The 23657-nt window shown below is 42.1% G+C and overlaps 1 protein-coding gene across 1 annotated transcript in view; it reads left to right on the top strand.

The window, feature by feature from the left end:
• Positions 1 to 363: 363 nt before the first annotated feature.
• The window catches only part of mydgf (myeloid-derived growth factor), a 79043-nt gene continuing 55749 nt past the window's right edge, over positions 364 to 23657 (top strand). Inside the window, exon 1 of the mRNA XM_041203813.1 lies at positions 364 to 608. Within this exon, the coding sequence (XP_041059747.1) occupies positions 426 to 608 (183 nt within the window). The 5' untranslated portion in view covers positions 364 to 425. The remainder of the gene's footprint in view (positions 609 to 23657) is intronic.

Genomic DNA, 23657 nt, shown 5'->3' with positions numbered 1-23657 from the left:
AAACATAAATGTCAATGTTATTTTCAAAACCAGGCAAGTAGGTATTTATTTCTTTTAATTTTTGCAGGCCAGCACTTTCCGAAGCTAATCGGAGGTTAGGGCCCAAAATCTCATTCTCTGGCTCTGCATCAATTATTATTGTTTGATTACATTCCTCTGAAGTGCCTTGAGATATTTTACCTACGTTAAAGGTGCTAGATACATGTAAGTTGCTACATTAGGGAACATCGAGCAAAGACATGTAAATGGAGGGTGGAGGAATGTCACACCTTGAACTCCGGAGCGTGCAACCTCCATTTTCTGCTCACGTGCAGTCTCGCCGGGTGGCTCCAGACTCAACAGCGGTTTGAAAGGTGCCCACGGCGTTTCGAGAACGCGTATTAACTGCCGCCTGGGCCACCCGTAGGTAGCAGGGCGGCTGCGCAATGAGGCGCACGACTGCTCGGCTGCTGACGGGAGCGGTTGGTTCGATGGCGTGGGTCGGGCGCGCGCTGCTGGCCATTATTCTGATTTGCGCGGCCGACTCGAGCGGTGCGGTGGAGCGCTCGCGCACCGGGGAGTTCGATGTCAGGCCCGGGGGCCTGGTGCATTCGCACAGCGAGACACTGGTAAGGGAGCGTCGGGCACTGGGGAGGGAGACGGTGGGCGGGGTGCTCGGACTGACCCCCCGAGACACCGGGGAGCGGACTGGCAGGTCCCCTGGACAAGGCGAGGAGCCGCCACGTCAGCCTTGTTACAGGGGCCTGGCAATGACCGCGGAAGCCGAGCTTCATTTCCGCGAGCCCGGTTACGGCCGAGTCCTGTGACTGGACCCGCACTGAAGCCGGGTGTCTCGCGTTTCAGCGCAGACAGGAACAGATTGACGTGCATTTGTATAGCGCCGAGCCACCGGACCTCCCTAAGTTCTTTGTGGGCCACTGAAGTACTTTTGAAGTGTAGTCCTTGATGTAATGTGGGAAACGTGGCAGCACACAGCAAGACTCCTTAAACAGGCAGTGCAACAGTGGTATTGTCACTGGACTAGTTGTCCAGAGACTCGGTAATGTTGTGGGGACTGGGGTTGGAATCTCACCGTGGCAGATAATGCAACTTGAATTCAGTAAAAATCTGGAATTAATGAAACCATTGCCAATTGTTGTAAAAACCCATCTGGGTCACTCATGTCTTTTACTCCATGTGACTCCAGACGCACAGCAATGTGGTTGATTCTTAAAAGCGCCCTGTGAACAAGGAGAGTTAGAGATGGGCAATAAATGCTGGCCTAGACAGTAATGCCCACATCCCATGAATAATAAAAAAACAGATAATCCTTTTGATGTTTGAGGGATAAATGTTATCCAAAACATAAATGATTACCTGCCTGCCCTCCTGCAAATTAATGCCAGGAGATCTTTTACATCCAACTGAGATGTAAAATCAGTTTAATGTCCCATCCACAAGACAGCACCTGTGACAGGGAAATGCACTTTCTGTACTCTATTGGAATGTCAGCCTTGATATTTGTGTTCTGGACTGGGACTTGAACCCACAATCTTCTGACTTGGCAGTGAGAATGCTACCAGTGGAGCTACAGCTGGCACCTAAGATAGCCCACTAAAAAGCAAATGGGGAAATAGAAGACCACCGCTGCAACTGATGGAAACACCTGACTGGTCTGCGGAGGGTAGGTGGGCAGTGGAGGAATTGGCAGCCAGTGAGCCTAATCCCAGGTGGAGCATTGACATGTGGTGGAGTATTTAACATCTATGTTGCTGAAGTTGTAGAGTTACCTTTCAGTTGCAGGGAAAACTTCTATCTTCCTTTCACCAATCACATTAGTATTCACTGTATGTGACAGTCTTAGCAAAATTTAATTGGAAATCCCTTTAACAGAGCACTGAAGAACTTTACGTTATTAGATGAAGATGTGCAGGAAGTTTTGGTGAGCCAGGGTGTAGTGTAATTCATCTTAGCAGTAAACAAAAATTGGAGTAGGCTGTTTGGGCCCTAGAACCTGTTTCATCATTCAGTAAGATCATGGCTGATCTGCAACTTAATTCCATATAACCTGCTTTTGCTCTATATTGCTTAATACCTTTAGTTAAGAAAAATCCATCTCTCAGATTTAAAATTTACAATTGATCTCAAATCATTTCCCTTTGTGGAAGATTGTTCCAAACTTTTACCACCTTTTGTGTGTAGAAGTGTTTACTAATTTCACCAAACTTTAGGAAGGGTGTAAAGGCATTAGGGAGAATGCAGAAAAGATTCATGAGAATGGTTCCTGGGATGAAGAACTTTAGTTACAGGGATAGGTTGGAGAAGCTGGGGCTATTCTTCTTGGAGGTAAGAAAATTGAGATTTGCTGGAGGTAATCAAGATCATAAGGGGTCTGGACAGAATAGATAGGGAGAAACTGCTCCAGGTGGTGGAAGGATCGAGAACCGGAGGACACCAAAAAAGATCTTTGGAAAAAGAAGCAACGGTGACATGAGGAAAAACATTCTTAGCTGAGTGGTTAGGATTTGGAATGCACTGTCTGAGAGTGTTGGAGGCAGATTCAATCCAGACCTTCATAAACCATTTATTTAGCTTTTTTAACTGGATAGTCTTTTAAGTCATCAAATTTTAAAAACTCAACTTGTGAAGAAAATGCAAAGTTCACAACAGTAGCTGAGAGAGGTTGAGGTTCAGGTGAAGAAAAGAGAGGAAGAGAATAAAACTAGACTGATTGGATTTGTTTTAAAATGATTTATATCTGTCCAACTCAAGAACTAATCTGTTAGTAAAGTACAAAGCTTTTTCGGCTGTCTTTCAGGATTTCTTTCACTCGTCGGACATTCGATTTGATTTTATTCTTAAAGCAAGTTGAAGGTTTCGCATGTCTTGCTTGTACGTAAATTATTGAGATGATATCACTTCATAATCTTCTCTGGATATTTTGCTGAATTTTAAGAAGAGCAGATTGCTTATGATTCTTCCTTCCCATTTTCAGAAGTAACTTGCATGGACTGTCTTAATATGCATCTGTGCAACTTCTGTGCTTGTGCAATGCAGCAAGAAAACAGTCTAAACAATAAAACTTTGCATCAAAACTGAATACTGGACTCCCTGCTAGGCCATTTAAAAACCGCTCCGTAGCTACAATGATTACTGGTTTATGAGTTTAATATGTGATCTCTGTTTAAAAGCTTAATTAACTACATTTTTTTTCTAAATGACTAACAAAAAGCATAACTTTTCATCTTGCTTGATTGACAACATTAAGGAAGATTACTATAGGCTTGCATCTTGCTGAAATATATAAGAATTTAGCTCTGATGTAGGAAGAGCACTTAAAGGACAGAAGGACTAAGATATTATCAACATTGTGTTTCTTTCCTTCCATAAGATATTAAAACCTATCTACAGCATCACCAAATTGAACTTGCAGCACTTTTACATGGCAATTGGTTTTCATATTCTTCTTTGTAAGATTGAGATTGAGAATATCATTTATTTTTAACTTGTAGAATATTAAATAGAAAATCTTATGGTAAGAAGTAAATTATTTAATGCTGTTCTTTTATATTTCCAAGTTCTTTTTTGTTTTGTTCATTCTCTGGCTGAAGGATAGTAAGACTAATTACCAGACTTGTGCTGTTATTGTCAATTTGGCCAAGAGGTGGTGTGCACAAACCATCTCTCACTTGTTCACATGAACTCTGTCTCTGCCTTCATTTGACACTGCATATTCATCCAGTGCTTTACCTTGCAATCCTTCTGTTGGAACGGTTTGCTGGGTACACTACTGAGCTGTGTAATTCTAAAGCATCTGGTTTTCTGAGTGAAGATTGACTTTTCATGCCCTGTATTCATTTTTATTGTCACAGTACTAATTACATTTGGTGTTAAATGAAAAAAAAAAGTTCAGTCTTAATCATGTTTACTTATAAAAAGATGGGATAATAGAATATAAAAAAACACATATAGGTATTTAGCACTGCAATGTAAAAAATCTCACCAGAATTAGCATACTCGAGCGTTCCTGTAATTTTCAGTGTCTCATAGAAATTTAAAGCATAGAAAGAGGCCATTTCACCCATAATGTTTGTGTTCTCTTGTCTCTTGAAGGTTGTGCCTTTTCCAGGGCTATGGTTCTATGGTTGACTGTTGCTCTGAAATTTTCTCCATGGTGGTACTTTATGTGTGAACCAAGTCAATTGGCATCAGGAGATTATTCATAATGGGTGCATGACAGCCAGTCACAACTACCTTCTCACATATGGCAGTGACTGCATTAGAGATATTCAATAGGAACCCATTTTAGAATGTAATGTTCCTACTGTCATTTTAGTAGATTGGCTGATTTGGTACAGACCTGGAAACAAATTTGTGATTTTTAAAGTTCTGTAGGGCTGCATCTGAATTTTACTGAACCAGTTGTAAATGTAATTTGCCAGATTGCAAATGTAATCATTGATGAATAACTTTATAGTGGGCTCTCGTATAGCACTCGTAACATTTAAAAAAAAAACTAAAACTGTGCAAAGAAAGCAAGTGTAAAATGTCACTATAGTCTTACTACAAAAACAAAAATAGCTGGAAAAACTCAGCAGGTCTGACAGCATCTGCGAAGAGGAACACAGTTAACATTTCTTCTTCGGTCATACGGACTCAAAACGTTAACTGTGTTCCTCCGCGCAGACGCTGTCAGACCTGAGTTTTTCCAGCTATTTTTTGTTTCAGATTTCCAGCATCCGCAGTATTTTGCTTTTATTTTATTATAGGCTTACTGTTGAGCTGCAAGCCATTTTATGTTAAAAGCAATTTGTAAAGTGATATTCAGGAGCGATCAAATATTGGTGTGGTTTCAGCTTTTCTAACTAATGCTGGCTAAACCATCAGCATTCTCTGTCATTAATTTTCTGAAACTGACAGTAACTTCTGGAGACTGCGTATGCACGGTTAAACGTGGTTATCCAAAAGTTGTGACTGATTCTATGCTTCATAGGATGTGCTGTTGCAGTCCCTGCAGACTGTAATCAATTAGAAATCATTGGATTGATAGTCCCACTGTAGGCTAGATGCTAGGAAGTATTTCTTTTCGATCTCTGGAATAAATTGCCAGCACGTAGTTAGTCTGATGGATCAGAAGGGTATGTCTTAACTATTCCCTGAGATAAAGCATTCACAATAAATAGGAGTAGGAGAAGACTATACTACATCAAGCCTGCTGCTCTGTGAGTATGATCGTGACTGATCTCCGGCTTCAACTTCATTTTCCTGTCTGCTTCCCATATTCCTCGATTTCTTGAGATCAAAAATCTACCTTGGACTTACCTGTATTCAATGATGGAGCATCCACAACCCCCGGGGGTAGGGAACTCCAAAGATTCACAACCCTTTGAGTGAAGTAATTTCTCCTCAGCTCAGTCCTAAATGATCAGCCACTTATTCTGAGACAGTGCCCCCATGTTTTAGGTTCCCCAGCCAGGGGGAACAATACCTCAGTCTTTACCCTATCAAGGGGTGTGTGAGGAGACAGACAACTGCACTTGAGTGAGACAGACTGAGTAATGAATTAGGTTCAAGGGTAAGTTCTGGTAAATTCAGGTTTTAACTATAGATTAAGAATCAAGATCTGACATAGTACTAACCTTCGAGTAAGTTAGGTTAGCTTGTTGAGTAGAGAACTGCCTGGAGTGGCAGTTATCTGTCAATCACCTGAAAGCAGGTGGTGTTAATTACTGTAGCAGGAAGCTAAACTAGCTAGTGACATATCAGAGGGTCTATAAAAGCGACAGGGCTTTTCAAACTGCACTACTGTGGAGACAGGCGACTATGCTGGAGTAAGACGGAGACTGAGTAAGTGGTGAATTAGTTTCATATGAGAACTCGGTGCATGGGGGAAAGGGGTGTGGCATACTTAGGAATTATTCTAAGTTAATTAAGTGAGTAATTAAATCAAGTTAACTAAGTTAAGTAACACAAGTAACAATGGCAGGACAGATGTTATGGTGCAGCTGTGGAATGTGGGAGCTTTTGGACACCAAGGCGATCCAGGACAAACGCATGTGCAGGAAGTGTAAGCAGCTGGAGGGTTTTTGGATCAAGATTATTGATATGGAAGCCAAACTGCAAACACTGCACAACATGAGGGGGAGAAATACCTGGACACTTTGTTCCAGAAGATGGTCATACCTCTTGGAATAGAGTTTTCTGTTTTGGTCAGCATTGAGGGACAGGAGAATGTGTCTGAGTGAGGCAGGCAGTGGGATGAACAGACATTTATGGAGGAGCCTCAGACTTTGCAATTGTCAAACAGGTTGAAGGTGCTCACAAGCTGTGTAGACAAAAACGAGGTCTGCAGGGTGGATGAGGAGGCTGGCCATGACACCATGGTATAGGAAGCCATTCCAGTGGGGGGAGCAAAAAGGAATGTAGAGGTAGTAGGGGTTAGGATAATGGCGGGGGTTGACACTGTTCTCTGCAACAAAGAGTGAGAGTCCAGAAGGCAGTGTTGCCTGCCCAGTGCCAGGATTTGGGACATCTGCTTAGGGCTGGAGAGGAACTTGAAGTGGGAGGGGGAGGATCCAGTTGTCGAGGGTCATGTAGGTACCAACGCCATTGACAGGACAAGGAAGGAGGTTCTGCATAGTCAGTATGAGAAGCTAGGTAGCTAATTAAGAAGCCTCAAAGGTAATCGTCTCTAGATTATTACCTGAGCCATGTGCAAATTGGCAAAGGGCAAATAAGATTAGAGTGATGAATGCATTGCTAAAAGACTAGTGTGGGATAAGTGGGTTCTGGTACTGGGAAAATGGGCGCTGTACTGTTGGGACGATCTACAGCTGAACTGTGCTGGGATGACTTCTTATGAGCTGCATAACCAGGGAAGTAGAAAGGGCTTTAAACTAAATGGGATCAAGCTTGGGTAGATGTGGCAAATCAAGGGGTAGATTCAAGGCAGGAGACCATAATAGTAAAATGGGAAGAGAGGGCTATAGAATAGCAGGAAGGGATAGAGAGATGATCCCTAAGAATACACTAGTAGTCATGACTAGATGTTATAGAGATAACCAAAAAACAAAACTAAAAGCTCTATATCTGAATGTGCATAGCATTCATAACAAAGTAAATGAATTGATAACGCACATTGGAATAAATAAATATGACCTGATAGCCTTTACAGAGACATGGCTGCAGGATGACGAGGATTGGGTTGAATATTGAAGGGTGCATGACTTTCAGGAAGAATAGGAATCTAGGCAAAGGTGGAGGGGTAGCACTGTTGATCAAGGATGGCAGGTACAATAGTTAGATGATTTGGTTTAGGAGATCAGGGTGTAGAATCAGTTTTGGTGGAGGTGAGGAATAGTACGGGAAAGAAGTCACTAGTGGTCTACAGGCCCCCTAACTGTAACCACAGTTTAGGACAAAGTATACAAGATTGGCTCCTTGTGATAAAGGGACGGCAATAATCATGGGTGATTTTAATCGATGTATAAACTGGAAAAATCAGATTGGCAGTGGTAGCCTGGATGAGGAGTTGATAGAATTCTTTCGAGAGAGTTTCTGAGAGCAGCACATTCTGGAACCAACATGAGAGCAGGTTATATTAGACTTGGTATTGTGTAATGTGACAGGATTAATTAATGACTTCCGATGAAGGCACCCCTAGGTAGCAGTGACCACAATATGATTGAATTTTACATTCATTTTGAGGGAGAAACAAGTGTGCCCAAGACTAGTGTTTTAAACTTAAATAAGGGTAAATATGTGGCATGAAAGCTTAGCTAGCTGAAGTGAGCTGGGATACTAGGCTAGTGGATAGATCAATATAGATGCGGTGGCAGACATTTAAGGGGATATTTCAGAATACTCAAAGTATAATCCGACTATAAAGAAAAACTCTAAACGGAGAACCCACTGCCTGTGGTTAACTAAAGTTTAAGGAGAGCATCCAATCTTAAAGAAAAAGCATATAACTGCGCAAAGATGAGTGGCAGGTCAGATGTTTGATCGGAATATAAAGAACGGCGGAGAATGACTGAAAGGTTAATCAGGAGAAAGAAATTAGAGTATGAGAGGAAGCTAGCTGGAAATGTAAAAATGGATAGCAGCAGATTCTACAGGTATTTAAAAAAAGGAAAAGAGTAAGTAAAGTGAGTGTTGGTCCTCTAGAGAGTGACAATGGGGAGTTAAAGTGGACAATAAGGAAATGGTAGATTAAATGAACAAATATTTTGTTTCTGTCTTCACTATAGAGGATACAAAAACCATTGCAGTAATAGCTACAAAATAGGAGGTGAAAGGGGAACTTAGTGAAATTACAATCACTAGGGAAGCGATACTGAGCAAACTGTTGGAGCTGCAGACTGACAAGTCTTCGGGTCCTGATGGACTTCATCCTAGGGTCTTAAAAGAGATGGCTAATGAGGTACTAGTTGGTGTTAATTTTCCAAAATTCTCTAGATTCTGAAAAGGTTCCATCAGATTGGAAAGGAGCAAATATGACCCCTCTATTCAAGTAGGGGGGGAGGCAGAAAACAAGAAACTATAGGCCACTTAGCTTTCCATGGGGAAAGTGTTAAAATTGATCATTGAGGTAATAGCTGGGCACTTAGAGAAGTTCCAGGTAATCAGGAAGAGTCAACATGGTTTTGTGAAAGGGAAATTGTGCTTTACCAATTTATTGGAGTTCTTTGAAGGAGTAACATGCAGTGTGGATAAAGGGGAGCCTGTAGGCATGCTGTATTTGGATTTCCAGAATGCATTTAATAAGGTGCCATATCAAAAGGTTTTTGCAGAAGATAAAAACTCATGGTGTAGGGGATAAAGTATTAGCATCGATAGAAGATTGGCTGGCTGTCAGCGAATAGACTATGCATAAATCGGTCTTTTTCTGATTGGCAGAATGTGTGAGTGCAGTCCCGCAGGAGCCTGTGCTGGGACCTTAACTTACAATTTATATCAATGACTTAGATGAGGGGAGTGAAGGCATGATAGCTAAATTTTCAGATCACACAAAGATAGATGGGAAAGTATGTTGTGAAGAGTACATTAGGAGGTCGCAGACAGATAGAGATAGGTTGAGTGAGTGGGCAAAAATTTGGCAGATGGAGTATAATGTGGGAAAATGCGGAGTTGTTCACTTTGGCAGGAAGGATAAAAAAGCAGAGTATTATTTAAGTAGCGAACCGCTGCAGAATTCTGAGCTGCAGAGGGATCTAGGTGTTTTAGTGCATGAGTCACAAGAAGTTAGTGTGCAGGTACAGCAAGTAGTTAAGAAGGCTAATGGAATTCTATCCTTTATTATGAGAGGAATTTAACATAAAAGTAAGGATATTATGCTTAATTATACAGGGCATTGGCGAGACCACACCTGAAATATTGGGTGCAGTTTTGGTGTCCTTATTTAAAGAATGATGTAAATGCATTGGAGGTAGTTCAGAGGAGGTTTACTAGATTGATACCTGGAATGAGTGGGTTTTCTTATGAGGAAAGGCTAGACAGACTTGGCTTGTTTCCACTGGAGTTTAGAAGAATGATAGGTGACTTGATTGAAGTACGTAAGATGCTGAACAGGCTTTATTTATGCATTTATAGGGTGTGGCCATTGCTGGCTATGCCAGCATTTATTGCCCATCCCTGTTGCTCTTGAGAAGGTGGTGGTGAGCTGCTTTCTTGAACCCCTGCAGTCCCTGTGGTGTAGGTACAATCACAGTGCTGTTAGGGAGAGAGTTTCAGGATTTTGGCCCAGTGACAGTGAAAGAATGACAATATATTTCCAGTCAGATTGGTGAGTGGCTCGGAGGGGAAATTCCAGGTCGTGGTGTTCCCGCATACCTGCTGCCCTGGTCCTTCTAAGTAGAAGCAGTCATGGATTTGGAAAGTGATGCCTAAGGAGCAGGAGCAGCCATGGGTTTGGAAGGTACTGCTTAAGGAGCCTTGGTGAGTTTCTGCAGTGCACCTTGTAGATGGTGCATACTTCTGCTACTGTGCATTGGTGGTGGAGAGAGTGAATGTGGAAAGGGTGCCAATCAAGCGGGTTAATTTGTCCTGGATGGTGTCAAGCTTCTTGAGTGTTGGTGGAGCTGTACTCACCCAGGCAAGTGGGGAGTATTCCATCACACTCCTGACTTGTGCCTTGTAGATGGACAGGATTTAGGGAGTCAGGAAATGAGTTACTTGCTGCAGGATTCTTAGCCTCTAACCTGCCCTTTTGGCCACAGTATTTATATGACTAGCCTAATTCAGTTCTGGCCACCCCCATGGTAACCCCCAGGACATGGACTGTGTCTGTATCTAAGGAGTTGCGAATGGTGCTGAACATGGTGCAATTATCAGCAAACACCCCTACTTCTAACCTTAGGATAGAAGGAAGGTCATTGATGAAGCGGCTGAAGATGGTTGGGCCTAGGACACTACCCCGAGGGACTCGTGCAGTGATGTCCTTAAGCTGAGATGACTGATCTCCAACAACCGCAACCGCCTTCCTTTGTGCTAGGTATGACTCCAACCAGTGGAGAGTTTTCCCCCTGATTCCCACTGACTGCAGTTTTGCTAGGGCTTCTTGATGCCACACTTGATCAAATGCTGCCTTAATGTCAACGGCAGTTACACTTAACCTCCCCTCTGGAGTTCAGCTCTTTTGGCCATGTTTGGACCAAGGCTGTAATGAGGTCAGAAGCTGATTGACCCCTGGCGGAACCCAAACTGAGCATCAGGGAGCAGATTATTGCTAAGCAAGTGCCACTTGATAGCACTGTTAATGGCTCCCTCCATCACTTTACTGATGATGGAGTGTAGACTGATGGACCAGCAATTGGCTGGGTTGGATTTGCCCTGCTTTTTGTGTACAGGACATATCTGGGCAATTTTCCACATTGCTGGGTAGATACCAGTTTTGTAGCTGTACTGGAACAGCTTAGCTAGGGGTGTGGCATGATCTGGAGCACTAGTCTTCAGTATTATTACTGGAATAATGCCAGGGCCCATAGACTTTGCAGCATCCGGTGCCTTAAACTGGAGTGAATGGAATTGGCTGAAGAATGGCATCTGCGATTCTGGGAACCTCTGGAGGAGTTCGAGATGGATCATCCGCTTGGCTGAAGATTGTTGCAAATGCTTCAGCCTTATCTTTTGCAATGATGTGCTGGACTTCTGCATCATTGAGAATGGGGATATTTAATTGTCTACCACTGTTCACGACTGAATGTAGTATGACTGCAGAGCTTCGACCTGATCTGTTGGTTGTGGAATCGCTTATCTCTGACTATCAGTTGCTGCTTATCCTATTTGGCACACAAGTAGTCCTGTGTTATAGCTTCACCAGGTTGACACCTCATTTTTAGGTATGCCAGGTGCTGATCCTGCACTCTTCATTGAACCAGGGTTGATCCCCTGGCTTGGCGGTAATGGTAGGGTGGGGGATATGCCGGGCCATGAGGTTACAGATTGTGGTTGAGTACAGTTCTGCTGCTGCTGATGGCCCACAGCATCTCATGGTTGCCCACTCTTGAGTGGCTAGGTCTATTCAGAATCTATCTCATTTAGCAAGATGGTTCTGCTGTCCTCACCTAGTCTAACCTACATGTAATTCCTGATCTGCAATAATGTGGTTGACTCTGAAATGGAGCAAGACACTCAGCTGTATTAAACTGCTAAAAAGGCAATAAAAAGGAATGAATCCAGATGGACCCCCCAGCATCAACCCAGGCACTGGAAACGACAACAGCAAATGCAGACCTGTTGACCCTGCAACACAACACAATGGAGGGTATCCTCAGTGTTAAGATGGGACTTTGTCTCCACAAGCACCGTGTGGTGGTCACTCCTGCCGATACTGTCATTGACAGATGCATCTGCGGCAGGTAGGTTGGTGAGGATGAGGTCAAATATGTTTTTCCCTTTTGTTGGTTCCCTCAGCACCTGCTGCAGACTCAGCCTAGCAACTATGTCCTTTAGGGCTCAGCCAGCTTGGTTTGTGGTGGTGCTTCCAAGCCACTCTTGGTGATAGACAATGAAGTCCCCCACCCAGAGTACATTCTGTGCCCTTGCCACCCCCAGTGCTTCCTGCAAGTGGTGTTGAGCAGTGAGGAGTGCTGATTCATCAGCTGAGGGGGAGCGATGGTACGTGGTAATCAGCAGGAGACTTCCTTGCCCATGCTTGACCTGATGCCATGAGACTTCATGAGGTCCGGAGTTGATGTTGAGGACTCCCAGGGTGACTCCCTTCTGACGGTATACCACTGTGCAACCACCTTTGCTGGGTCTGTTCTGCTGGTGGGACAGGACATACCCAGGGATGGAGATGGTGGTGTCTGGGACGTGATCTGTAAGATATGATTCCGTGAGTATGACTATGTCAGGCTGTTGCTTGACTAGTCTTTGAAACAGTTCTCCCAATTTTGCCACAAGCCCCCAGATGTTCGTAAGGAGGACTTGGCAGGGTCAACAGTGCTGCGTTTGCTGTTGTCGATTCCAGTGCCTGGGTTGATGCTGGGGTGTCCGTCTGGATTCATTCCTTTTTATTGCCTTTTTAGAGGTTTAATACAACTGAGTGTCTTGCTCCATTCCAGAGTCAACCACATTATTGCGGATCAGGAATTACATGTAGGTCAGACCAGCTGAGGACGGCAGATTTCCTTCCCTAAAGGACATTAGTGAACCAGATGGGTTTTTATGACAATTGACAATGGTTTCATGGTCATCATTAGACTTTTAATTCCAGATATTTTATTGAATTCAAATTCCACCATCTGCTGTGGTAGGATTTGAACACAGGTCCCCAGAGCATTACCCTGGGTCTCTGGATTACCAGTCCAGTGACAATACCACTTTGCCATGCTGAGAATGTTTCCCTATGTGAGAGTACAAAATTAGGGGGCACTGTTTTAAAATTAGGGGTTTCCCTTTTAGGACCACAGAATTTTTTTCTCTCAGGATTGCCTGACTTTGGAATACTGCCTCAGAAAGCAATGGAGATGGGTCATTGAATATTTTTCAGGCGGAAGTAGATAGATTCTTGTTAGGCAAGGGAATCAAATGTTATTGGGGGTAGATGGGAATGTGGAATTCAAATTACAAACAGATCAACCATGCTAATGAATGGTGGAGCAAGCTTGAGGGGCCAAATGGCCTCCTTCTGCTCCTATTTCATATGTTCAATGAGATTGCCTCTCATTCTCAAATTCAGAGAATATAGACCCACTTTACTCAGCCTTTCATCATTGGTCCCTGGGATGAGTTGGTTGGCCTATTTACTGAACCTTTGCTGTATCGATTCCAATACAAGTATATCCTTCCTTAAAAATGGAGACCAAAACAATGCACAATATTCCAGATATACAGTTGTAGCAAGGTTTCTTTTTTTTCTCCTCTCCATTCCCTTTGCAATAAAGGCCAACATGCCATTTGCCTTCCTAATTGCCTGCTGTATCTGCATGATAACTTTCTGCATTCCTTGTGCAAGCACACCCAAGTCTCTGAACATCAACATTTACAAGTTTCACACCTTTCAAAAAATATTCCACTTTTCTATTCTTTCAACCAAAGTGAATGACCTCACACTTATCCACATTATGCTTCATCTGCCATCTTGCTCCCACTTACTTAACCTGTCTATAGGTCTTTGCAGCAGCAGTCTTTCTGTCCTGACAGCTTACATTTCTAAGTAGCTTTGCATCGTCAACAAACTTGGATACATTACTCTCTGTCTCTTCATCTAAGTCATTAATATAGATTGTAAATAGCTGAGGCTCCAGCACTGATCCTTGCAGTACCCCACTAGTCACAGCCTGTCAACTTGAAAGTGCCTGTTTATGTCTACTCTTTGCTTCCTTTCCACTGACCAATTCTCTATCCGCGCTACTATATTACCTGAACTCCATGAGCTGTTTTCTTGCCAATGGACTTTTTGTGTAGTATCTTATCAAATGCATTTTGGAAATTTATATCCTAATGCAGCAAGACCTGGACAATATTCAGGCTTGGGCTGACAAGTGGCAAGTAATGTTGGCGCTACACAAGTGCCAGGCAATGACCATCTTCAACAAGAGAGAATAAAACTGTCCCCCGCTATCAAGATCCTGTGGGATACCATTGACTAGAAACTGAACTAGACTAGCCATATAAGTACTGCGGCTACAAGAGAAGGTCAGAGGCTCAGAATCTTGCAGTGAGTAACTCATCTCCTGACCCCCAAAATCTGTCCACCATCTACAACGCACAAGTCGAATGTTTTTGAATACTCTCCACTTGCCTGGATGAATGTAGCTCGAACAACAATGAAGAAGCTTGACCCAAAGCAGCTGGTTTGATTGGCACGCTGTCCACAAACATTCACTCCCTTCACCACCGATGCAAAGCGGCAGCAGTGTGTACCATCTACAAGATACACTGCAGAACCTCACCAAGGCTTCTTAGGCAGCACCTTCCAGACCCATGGCCACTACCATCCAGAAGGACAGGGGTAGCAGATACATGAGAAGACCACCACCTGGAAGTTCCCCTCCATGCCACTCACCACCCTGACTTGGAAATATATTGCTGTTCCTGCACTGTCACTGGCTCAAAATCCTGGAACTCTCTTCCTCACAGTACTGTGGGTATACTTACACCACATGGACTGCAACAGTTCAAGAAGGCTGCTCACCACAACCTTTTCGAGGGCAATTAGAGATGGGCAATAAATGCTGGCCTAGCCAGTGCCGTGAAAGAATGTAGTTCCAAGACAGGACAAGTGTGTGACTTGGAAGGGAACTTGCAGGTGGTGGTGTTTCCATGCACCTTTTGCTCTGCATCTTCAAGGGCCTATCTAGGTGGTAAAGATTGCAGGTTTGGAAGGTGTTGCCGAAGCAAATGTTGGCTTAGTCAGCGATGCCTACATCCCATAAATGAATTAAAAAAAATCTTACTGGTTCCCCTTTGTCCTACTAGTTACAACCTCAAAAAACTGTTGCTAAATTTGTCAAATAGGACTTTTTATAAAACCATGTTGACTTGTACTGATCATTCCATGCTTTAAGCACGTTGTTAGAGTTCCTTTAATAATAGATTCCAGCATTTTGCCAATGACTGCTGTCCGACTAACCGGCCTGTAGTTCCCTGAACTCACACTCCCTCCTTTCTTGAAAAGGAGTGTTACATTTGCTAACTTCCAATCTAGTGAGTCCATTTCCTGAATTTCAGGAATATAAGTGCAAGCTGTTGTCATTGTTGTTGAAGCTGTATCTGGTTCTTTCCCTGTATTACTCTGAGATTCAAGCCCTCTACTTAGACGTCACTTTGGATGTTATAGAAAAATAGGTGGTTGTGTCTGTGCTGAGAAGGCTCAGGAAATACCATACAAATCAAGGTTGGGGTAAGACCAGTGTCTAACTGGTTTTACCCTTTGTTGCTGCTCGCTTTATGCAAAAAGAAAAAAAAAAATGTGGGACATAGCATAAATCAGCTCTGGCTCCATTCTCCAAGCTCCGTTTACCAGTCCCATCATGTCAAAAATTACAACATTGGCGTGAATCATTGTTCCACCAATGATGCACTCATATAGTCCTGTATTTATAAACCTGTTCATACATTTTGAAAGAATTGTCTTCAATAAAGTATGTACAGCTTTGAATATTGTTACTTAATAAAGTAGTAGATCAAGTGACAAAAAGGCCTTCTCATAGTAAACAGAATCTTACAGGAGAGATTATTCAGTGCTTGTAACAATTCCTCCAACCACCTCCCATCTCATTTTTAATGAGAGTTTTAAATTGATGAGCCACCACTGGCTTTTTTTTTCCCGGAGGAAATGGTCTTTCCTTATTCACCTTCAAAGCCCTTAATAGCTTAAAAAAATCTACTAAGTCTTCTTGTAACCTTTATGCTCCAATGGAAATAAATAAAGAATGTCAATTTCCCATTACCATTCTCATTCTTTGTATTATGGTGGTGAATCTATACTGTGTTCTGTGTGGCTTAAGCGCTCTTTGTTTATTACTGTGTTTAAAGCTGAAATATGCTATCACTATGGACAGACAATTTCTCTTAACCTTTATTACTCAAGTGCTTCATGTGTCTATTTATTTTTATGGCTTTATCTTCATAGACTTGGACTTTTGAGAAATTTTGTATTTACAACTTAAATCTATTGCTGTTTAGCAGCTATCAATAAGTTTATGCTTCCTTCCAAGTTGCACCAATTTATATTTCGCAGTTACACTGGGCGTTACCTTTGGCAGCATTAAATTGTATCAGCAACCTATTCATCTAATCTGATAATCTGCCCATGTGCCCCTAAAGTCTTTTGCACTTCCTGCTATTCACAAAACTTTTTTGGTGTCCTCAAATGCCAGTATTGTGTTCCATGTGCCCAAGTGCAAATTACTTTCATATATTGAGAACAAAATGAGCCCAGCACTGATCCCTGGAGTATACTGCTTCCAATCATTCTCTAATCTGTACAGCATAAATTACTCCTAACCATTTGATATTTGTCCATTAACCAACATCTATCTGCTCCATTTCCACTTGTCATGTGCCTGAACAACTCCATTGTGACTTTTCATTTCCTCCTCTGTCCTTCGTAAGCCTGAGTTATTTAGCAAATTTAATGCTTATTCATGCTGATTTAGTAGATGTATGTCTGTGTGATCAAAAGGTTTTTTGAGAATGACAAAGCTCATTTTACATAGGTTGATTTTTACTGGTGGGGGACACACTGCTCACCCCACCCCATTAGAAAAGTCAATTGCAAACTGACTAACTTTAAAAAACGCAGCCCTGCAACGATATTACACAATGTGTGGCCTGAACAGATAGAGAGTGGGACTTCTGCCCCTCACTGGAAGGTTGTCCAGCCCCCAAGCTGCCGGCTAATCTGATTGGCCGCCAACTCTTGCAGTTCCAGCAGTGTTAGAAATCAGTAGTGGCCGCTGCTGGCACTGCAAGCATCTCCACGAGTAAGAAGGCATAGATTCCAGAGACAGGTAGTCAGGCCTTTTTGGGCAGAGGGGGATCGTGCATCCGGGGGTCAGGGAGTTGGCAAGGGTGGTAATTTGGAGGCCAGGTAGGGAGACTTCAATGGAGGGACTGACAGTCTTACAGAGGGCTGTTGTCACCAATGCGCACAGGGCGTGGGCTGAAGGAGGTACCCCCCCCTCCTTTCCTTCCTGCCCTTTCACCAACTTTGGTGGAAAAAACAGCCTTCCCACCCACGCCTGCCTTCCACTGCCCAGTGTATTTTGGTAGTGGAGGCAGATTTTGGTTCTTAAGTAGCCATTAATTGACCACTTAAAGGTGTTACTCGGCCTAGGGATGGGCAGCCTAGTGGGCATCTTACTCCACCCCCTGTATTATGGGGACATGGTCGGGGTGGTAGGTGAGAAGGCGGTGGGCTACCCACCTGGCATATTTTACATCTTCCCCTGCTCTGCTGGAAACATGTCAGTGAAGAGGGCTGTAAAATCCAGCCCATAGGAGTTTTACAGGGATAGAGCTGGGGAGTTAGAATATATCTTAAATTAATACTATATTCCTCACTAAAATCAGTCACATTAGGAGCATCTTCTTCATGTTACTGTTATGCACAGCATTTTCTGTGGTGATGAGTACTTGAGGTTCAGGACTCATTAAATTAGTAAACTCAATTAACAAAAAAAAACCCCAATAGCATTGTTCTCCGCATTACTTTTATTTCATCTTTACATTTCCTCATGGTATCTTGTTGGAGTGAAAAAGGTAATTTTTGATGTAGGATAGTTAGTAAATATCAAAGTTCCAGAAACATATAGCTTAGAATATGAATCAAAATTGGCATTTAATTCTACCAACAAACAGCTGGAAATGCTATTTGTAAAATGTTTTAAATTTTGAGGTGTGAGTTACCCTTTTCAATGCAGCAATCCTGAAGCAGTTGTGTAAAGAAAATTGCACAGCAAAATAACATACACTCTTCAGTGCATCTCATAAGTGATTCTCAAGGGCAGTTAGAGATAGGCAATAAATGCTGGCCTAGCCAGCAACGCCAACATCCCGTGAAAGAATAAAAATAATGACGTGCTTTCTTAATTGTACTTGTCTTTTGGAGAGTTGTTGCAGCAGGACAAATCCAACCTAGACAATTACTGTCCCATCAGTCTACTCTTGATCAAAGTGATGAAGGGGTCGTCGACAGTGCAATCAAGTGGTGTTTATTCAGCAATAACCTGCTCACTGAAGCTCAGTTTTGGTTCTGCCAGGGTCACTCAGCTCCTGATTATAGTCTTGGTTCAAACATGGACAAAAGAGCTGAAGTGGAGGTGATGTGAGAATGACTGGCCTTGACATCAAGGCAGCATTTGACTGGGTAGGGCATCAGGAAGCCCTAACAAAATTGAAGCCAATGAGAATAAAGGGGAAAACTCTCCACTGGTTGGAGCACAAAGGAAGATGGTTATGGTTGTTGTTAGAGGTTGACATTCTCAATCCCTGGACATCAATGCAGGAGTTCCTCAGGGTAGTGTCTGAGGCCCAACCATCTTCAGCTGCTTCATCATTTAACTTCCCTCCATCATAAAATCAGAAGTGAGGATGTTTGCGGATGACTGTGCACCATTCATGACTCCTCAGATATTGAAGCAGTCTCTGCCTATCTGCAGCAAGACCTGGACAATACCCAGGCTTGGGCGAATAAGTGACAAGTAACATTCGTGCCCCACAAACTTCATGCAATGACCATCTCCAACATGAGAAAATCTAACCATCACCCCATGACACTCAATGGCATTACAATGCTGAATCCCTCACTATCAACATTCTTGGGGTTACCATTGACCAGAAATTGAACTGAACCAGTCATAAATTCTGTGGCTACAAGAGCAGGCCAGAGGCGAGTAACTCACCTTCTGACTCCCCACCATCTATAAGGCAGAAGTCAGGAGTGTGATGGAATACTTTCCACTTGCCTGGATGCCTGCAGCTCCACCAACACTCAAGAAGCTCGACACCATCCAGGACGAAACAGCCTGCTTGATTGGCCCCCATCCACCACCTTCAGCATTCACTCATGCAAAGCGACAGCAGATGTACCATCTATAAGATGCTCTGCAACAACTTACCAAGGCTCCTTCGGCAGCACCTAACACACTACCTGGAAATTCCCTTCCAAGCCACTTACCATCCTGACTTAGAAAAAACTGCCGTTCCTTCACTGTCACTGGGTCAAAATCCTGGAACTTCCTCCCGAACGTACTGTGGGTGTACCTCCACCACATGGACTGCAGTGTTTCAAAGGTGGCTCACCACCGCCTTCTTGAGGGCAATTGGTTATGGGCAGTAAATGCTGGCCTAGCCAGTCATGTCCACCTCCTGTGCAAAGAACTTTTAAAAATTAAACCACTTGAAGCTTAAACAATGTATAGCAGTGTTAAAGTAGTCTGTATCCAACATACTAAAAATGCCACCTCACAATTGGAATGGATATTACTTGAGGTTTTTATATTTGAAATGTCAGGACAAGGGAGATTGATCATCTGAGTGTAGCTTGGAGAGCAAGTATGCCAGAATGAGAGCTTATTTATTTCATCTTGCAAGTGAAATATGGTCATTATGCAGAATAAACCAGGTTAAGCAATGAAGTCAAATGCACATAGTATAAAGTAATTACCCACTGTCATGCTTTATTGCTCTGGGTTTATTTAACTAAATTCTCTTGCTTCACATTTTTCTCTTGACTAGTGATTTCTGGTTAAAGTTGAACAGGTTCCAGGATAGTTACTGAAAGAGTCACATAGCCATGGTAACTTAATTGGTAAAAACAAAAAAACTGCGGATGCTGGAAATCTAAAACAAAAACAAAAACAGAATTACCTGGAAAAACTCAGCAGGTCTGACAGCATCGGCGGAGAAGAAAAGAGTTGACGAGTTCTGTCGAAGGGTCATGAGGACTCGAAACGTCAACTCTTTTCTTCTCCGCTGATGCTGCCAGACCTGCTGAGTTTTTCCAGGTAACTTAATTGGTTCTGTTTATAATGGAATATTTCAAGAAATGAAGTGCATCTTAAATTCTGTGAATTAAATTATCTTGGAATTTTGTACATAAATTACTTTGAAACACTGAACAAAACATTTATAAATATGGGTATATAAATAGAAAATGTTGGATATACCCAGCAGGTCAGACAACATCTGTGGTGAGAGAAAAACACAAGCTACATTTCAGGTTGGTGACCTCTTGTCAAAACTTTTGCCAGTTCGGAAGAAAGGTCACCGACTTGTAAAGTTGACTGTTTCTCTCTCCACAGATGCTGCCTGACCTGAGCATGTTCTATTTATATTTCAGATTTCCAGCATCCACCATATTTTATCTTTGTATAAATATGGATTTTCTGGGGAGAACATTTTGAACTTTACAGCTAAATTATACTGGTGGAAACAATGTAAATTAAAAGCTTTGCTGAAGCATTTCTGACACAGCACTAAAGTTTGTGTATTTTTGTTCCCCTTGTATAATGTTGTGATAGCAGTACGCTAAAAGTGAATGCATGGCAGCAGATGCAAGGGATATTATATCGATGTATTTGGGTGAAAGAGCATGGAGATACATTTACAGTAAAGTCCCGCCATTTGTGACTTCCTCTTTCATGAATTTGCTTGTGCACGCAAAAGTCTTTGTACCCCAGTTCACCAATTCCATGCAAAATGTTCACTTATATGCGGTTTTAAAAATAAAAAACAGAAGCCATCTTTAGAAAATGCTGAAAGAAAGAAAAACCGCCTAAGTAACATTAAAAAAGGGAAGGTGTCCATGATGTATTTCCTGCAGTAGAAAGTGTGCACTGCTTGTGCCTTGTCTGCCATTGTTTACATGTGGCTGTTCCTTCTAGCTGCAATTTAATTCCTGATCGCAGTCCACCTCTACTCTCAAAGAACTGTAAGTGTGACAAATTTTTCATTTTTCTTGTTTTATTAAACAATTTCTCCAGTAAATTTATTGAAAACATAGTTTTTATTGCCTTTGATCCTTTGTACATGTAAAATTTTAGGATGGCTGGAACCTATCTAATTGATTCCCATTGTAAAGTATGTTCGTTGTTCACCAATTTTGTCTCGCCGTTTGCGAGATTTCATGGGAACATAACACGCTGAATGGTGGGACTTTACTGTAATTGAAATCTCATGACTATCCTTAGAAATTAATAAGCTCTAAGCTGATATCGGATCTCACTTTTAATGACGCATAAAGAAAAATTACAGTACAAAATACAACATTTGACGGTTTCTGCAATCTATATAGGGAGTGTTAAAACTAATGTACTGTGTCACAAGTGCAGTTTTTTTTTTAAAAAAGAGATTATGCTCTGGTAACAGTACAATGACACTTGCTTTCTGGCTTCTCTGCCTTTGCAACTTTGAGTTTTGTAAATGGAATCCAACCTGTCGATAATATTCATAACCATAAAGATGCAGGTTTTCCCCAAGGGGAGTACTGACAGTCCTACTTTTCTATTTTATTAATGTTGTAGAGTCCACTGGGTAGCACAGCCCACAGATTAAATGGCTGATAGCAGGCAACGCAACAATTGTTGTAATTGAAAGATCTGTTTATTCAAGGGAGTGAGTGGAATTGCTAGATTCACAATCATACAGGTAACTCAGTCGGCAAATACACTGCTTCCAATCTTACATGGTCATATGTACATTTATCACAAATGCCTGTTAATATGATTCATTTTAGTAAATATATTTCTTCTATAATGTCATAATGCTCCTAACCCATGCAATTTTCTTTTACAAAAGCTATGTGGAAGAATATTGTTTCATTGTTTAGGTTGTTAGATTGACCAGTGATTTGATATTTCAAGATCATTAACAACATACCAATAGGTTTACATCACCATATAATATTTAATATAACTTCAAAAAGTTCTGGAATAAAGCAGCATGTAACTGACTCATTGACAAAAAGACCACAAGTTTGATGTTTATTCGATACAAGACCACTTATCTCTATTGGGGTGGCAGTAAAACATGCTTGGCTCTGTTGTTCCATTCACCTCAGTAAGAAGATTGTGTTCTAACTCAGAAATACAGCTTGAATATATAGAACTGAATTTTAACCTGAAAAAACATGCATGTTTTGGTAAGATAGCTGGGTTAAAGTCTGAAAAATCTGTTTCCTGACCCAAACCCACCTCCAACCCAACCATTTCCATCTTTAACTGAATCTGAAAGTTGAGTAGGTGATCAAATTGACCAGGGAGGCAGATTAGAATTTAAAGTATGATAATGAAGCTGTGAGGTTCATTGTCTTTCATTGACTTTAATTGTTGTTGGCTTGGCTTTCTGTGTGCTGATCGCTTCATTAGGCGGGGGCTTGGTGAATTCAGAAACTAAGTGGTTTCACAACTACTTCCTGGGTCCAGATGGCCAGCCTGAGAAACCTCCACAATCTGGCAACTCCACCCCCACCACCTCCACCGAATAGACCTTCCCCTTGAGGTTTCTGAACAATCAGGCTGGTCTCTAGCCATGGAAGAGATTATGGCTGTCACTGACTCACACTGGGGAGTCCACATTATTGGGGAAATCTGAAATTGCAGGTTCCCAAGGCTTTGAATGCTACTACTCCCTGCGGGTCAGGTAAGTAAAATTTCTCCCCATCATGCAGACTGACGCTTCAATGCACTATCAAAGGAGTGCTATATTGTTGAGAGGCACTGTTGTCTAGATGAGACTTTAGATCAAGCCCCTGTCTCCTCATTCAGCAATATGTAAGTATTTGAAGAGAAATTCTCTTGCTGTTCTAGTTACCATATATCTCTCAACTAATGCCACTGAAACAGATTAACTAGTCATTTATCTTGATGCTGTTTATGGGGTCCTTCAGTGTGTAAGTTGGCTACTGCATTTGTTTACATCACAATGACTAAACCACTTTGTCAAGTAAATTATTTTTGATTTTGAATGTGAAATGCTCTATATAAAAACATAAATGCCTTTGGGATTGGGGCAATGGGGAGGGAAAAATCGTTACAAATCTCTCATGATTTCCATCTAGTATGTCCTGCTGGAACATGGGTGTGAGAATATTTAGGAAAGATAAAAATGGGATCAAAATGTTCCTCTGTCAGACTGACTACTGGCTAGTTACATGTTAAAACTGCTTCCACCATATATTTTATGTCACTAGCAGTAAATCCCGATAGATGCAGTATTATGTTCTGTTACTGCATTCTGCAATTGTTATTGTTATTCTGCACAGCCTTATCAGGTTTTAGTTCAGGGAACTGGGAAAAATAATTATTGCAGTACAAACTAATGTTTTTTCACTTGTCCTAACATTGGGCAGAATATTGCCGTCGGTATGCAGGAGAGGTCCGACGCATAAAATGACACACGATGATGTCAAGCCAGAGGCGGTTGTGTGCCCGTCGAACTGTCAACGGCCTATTAAGGCCATTGAAAAAGCAATTAAAGTTGTTAACAATGCTGTCCATCCAACCTTAAGGTTGGCGGGCAAGTGAAGAGCCCAAGCAGCCTTCGTGTTTTTCAGGGAACCACGGGTGGGATGAGGTTTCCTGAAGGTTTTATAAAATAATGAGTTAGATTTTGCAAAATTCACAAGCATGTCCCAGCTCATGTGACACTGTCACATGATGGGCCATGTTTAAATAATTTTTTACTTCCTTTATTAAAAAGTTTTATCAACTTAATCTCCCTGAGGC

Source organism: Carcharodon carcharias, chromosome 14, assembly GCF_017639515.1.
Source record: "Carcharodon carcharias isolate sCarCar2 chromosome 14, sCarCar2.pri, whole genome shotgun sequence".
Classification (NCBI taxonomy): Eukaryota; Metazoa; Chordata; class Chondrichthyes; order Lamniformes; family Lamnidae; genus Carcharodon; species Carcharodon carcharias.
The sequence above is the reverse complement of the archived record's forward strand: the minus strand, read 5'-3'. Positions and strand labels throughout refer to the sequence as shown.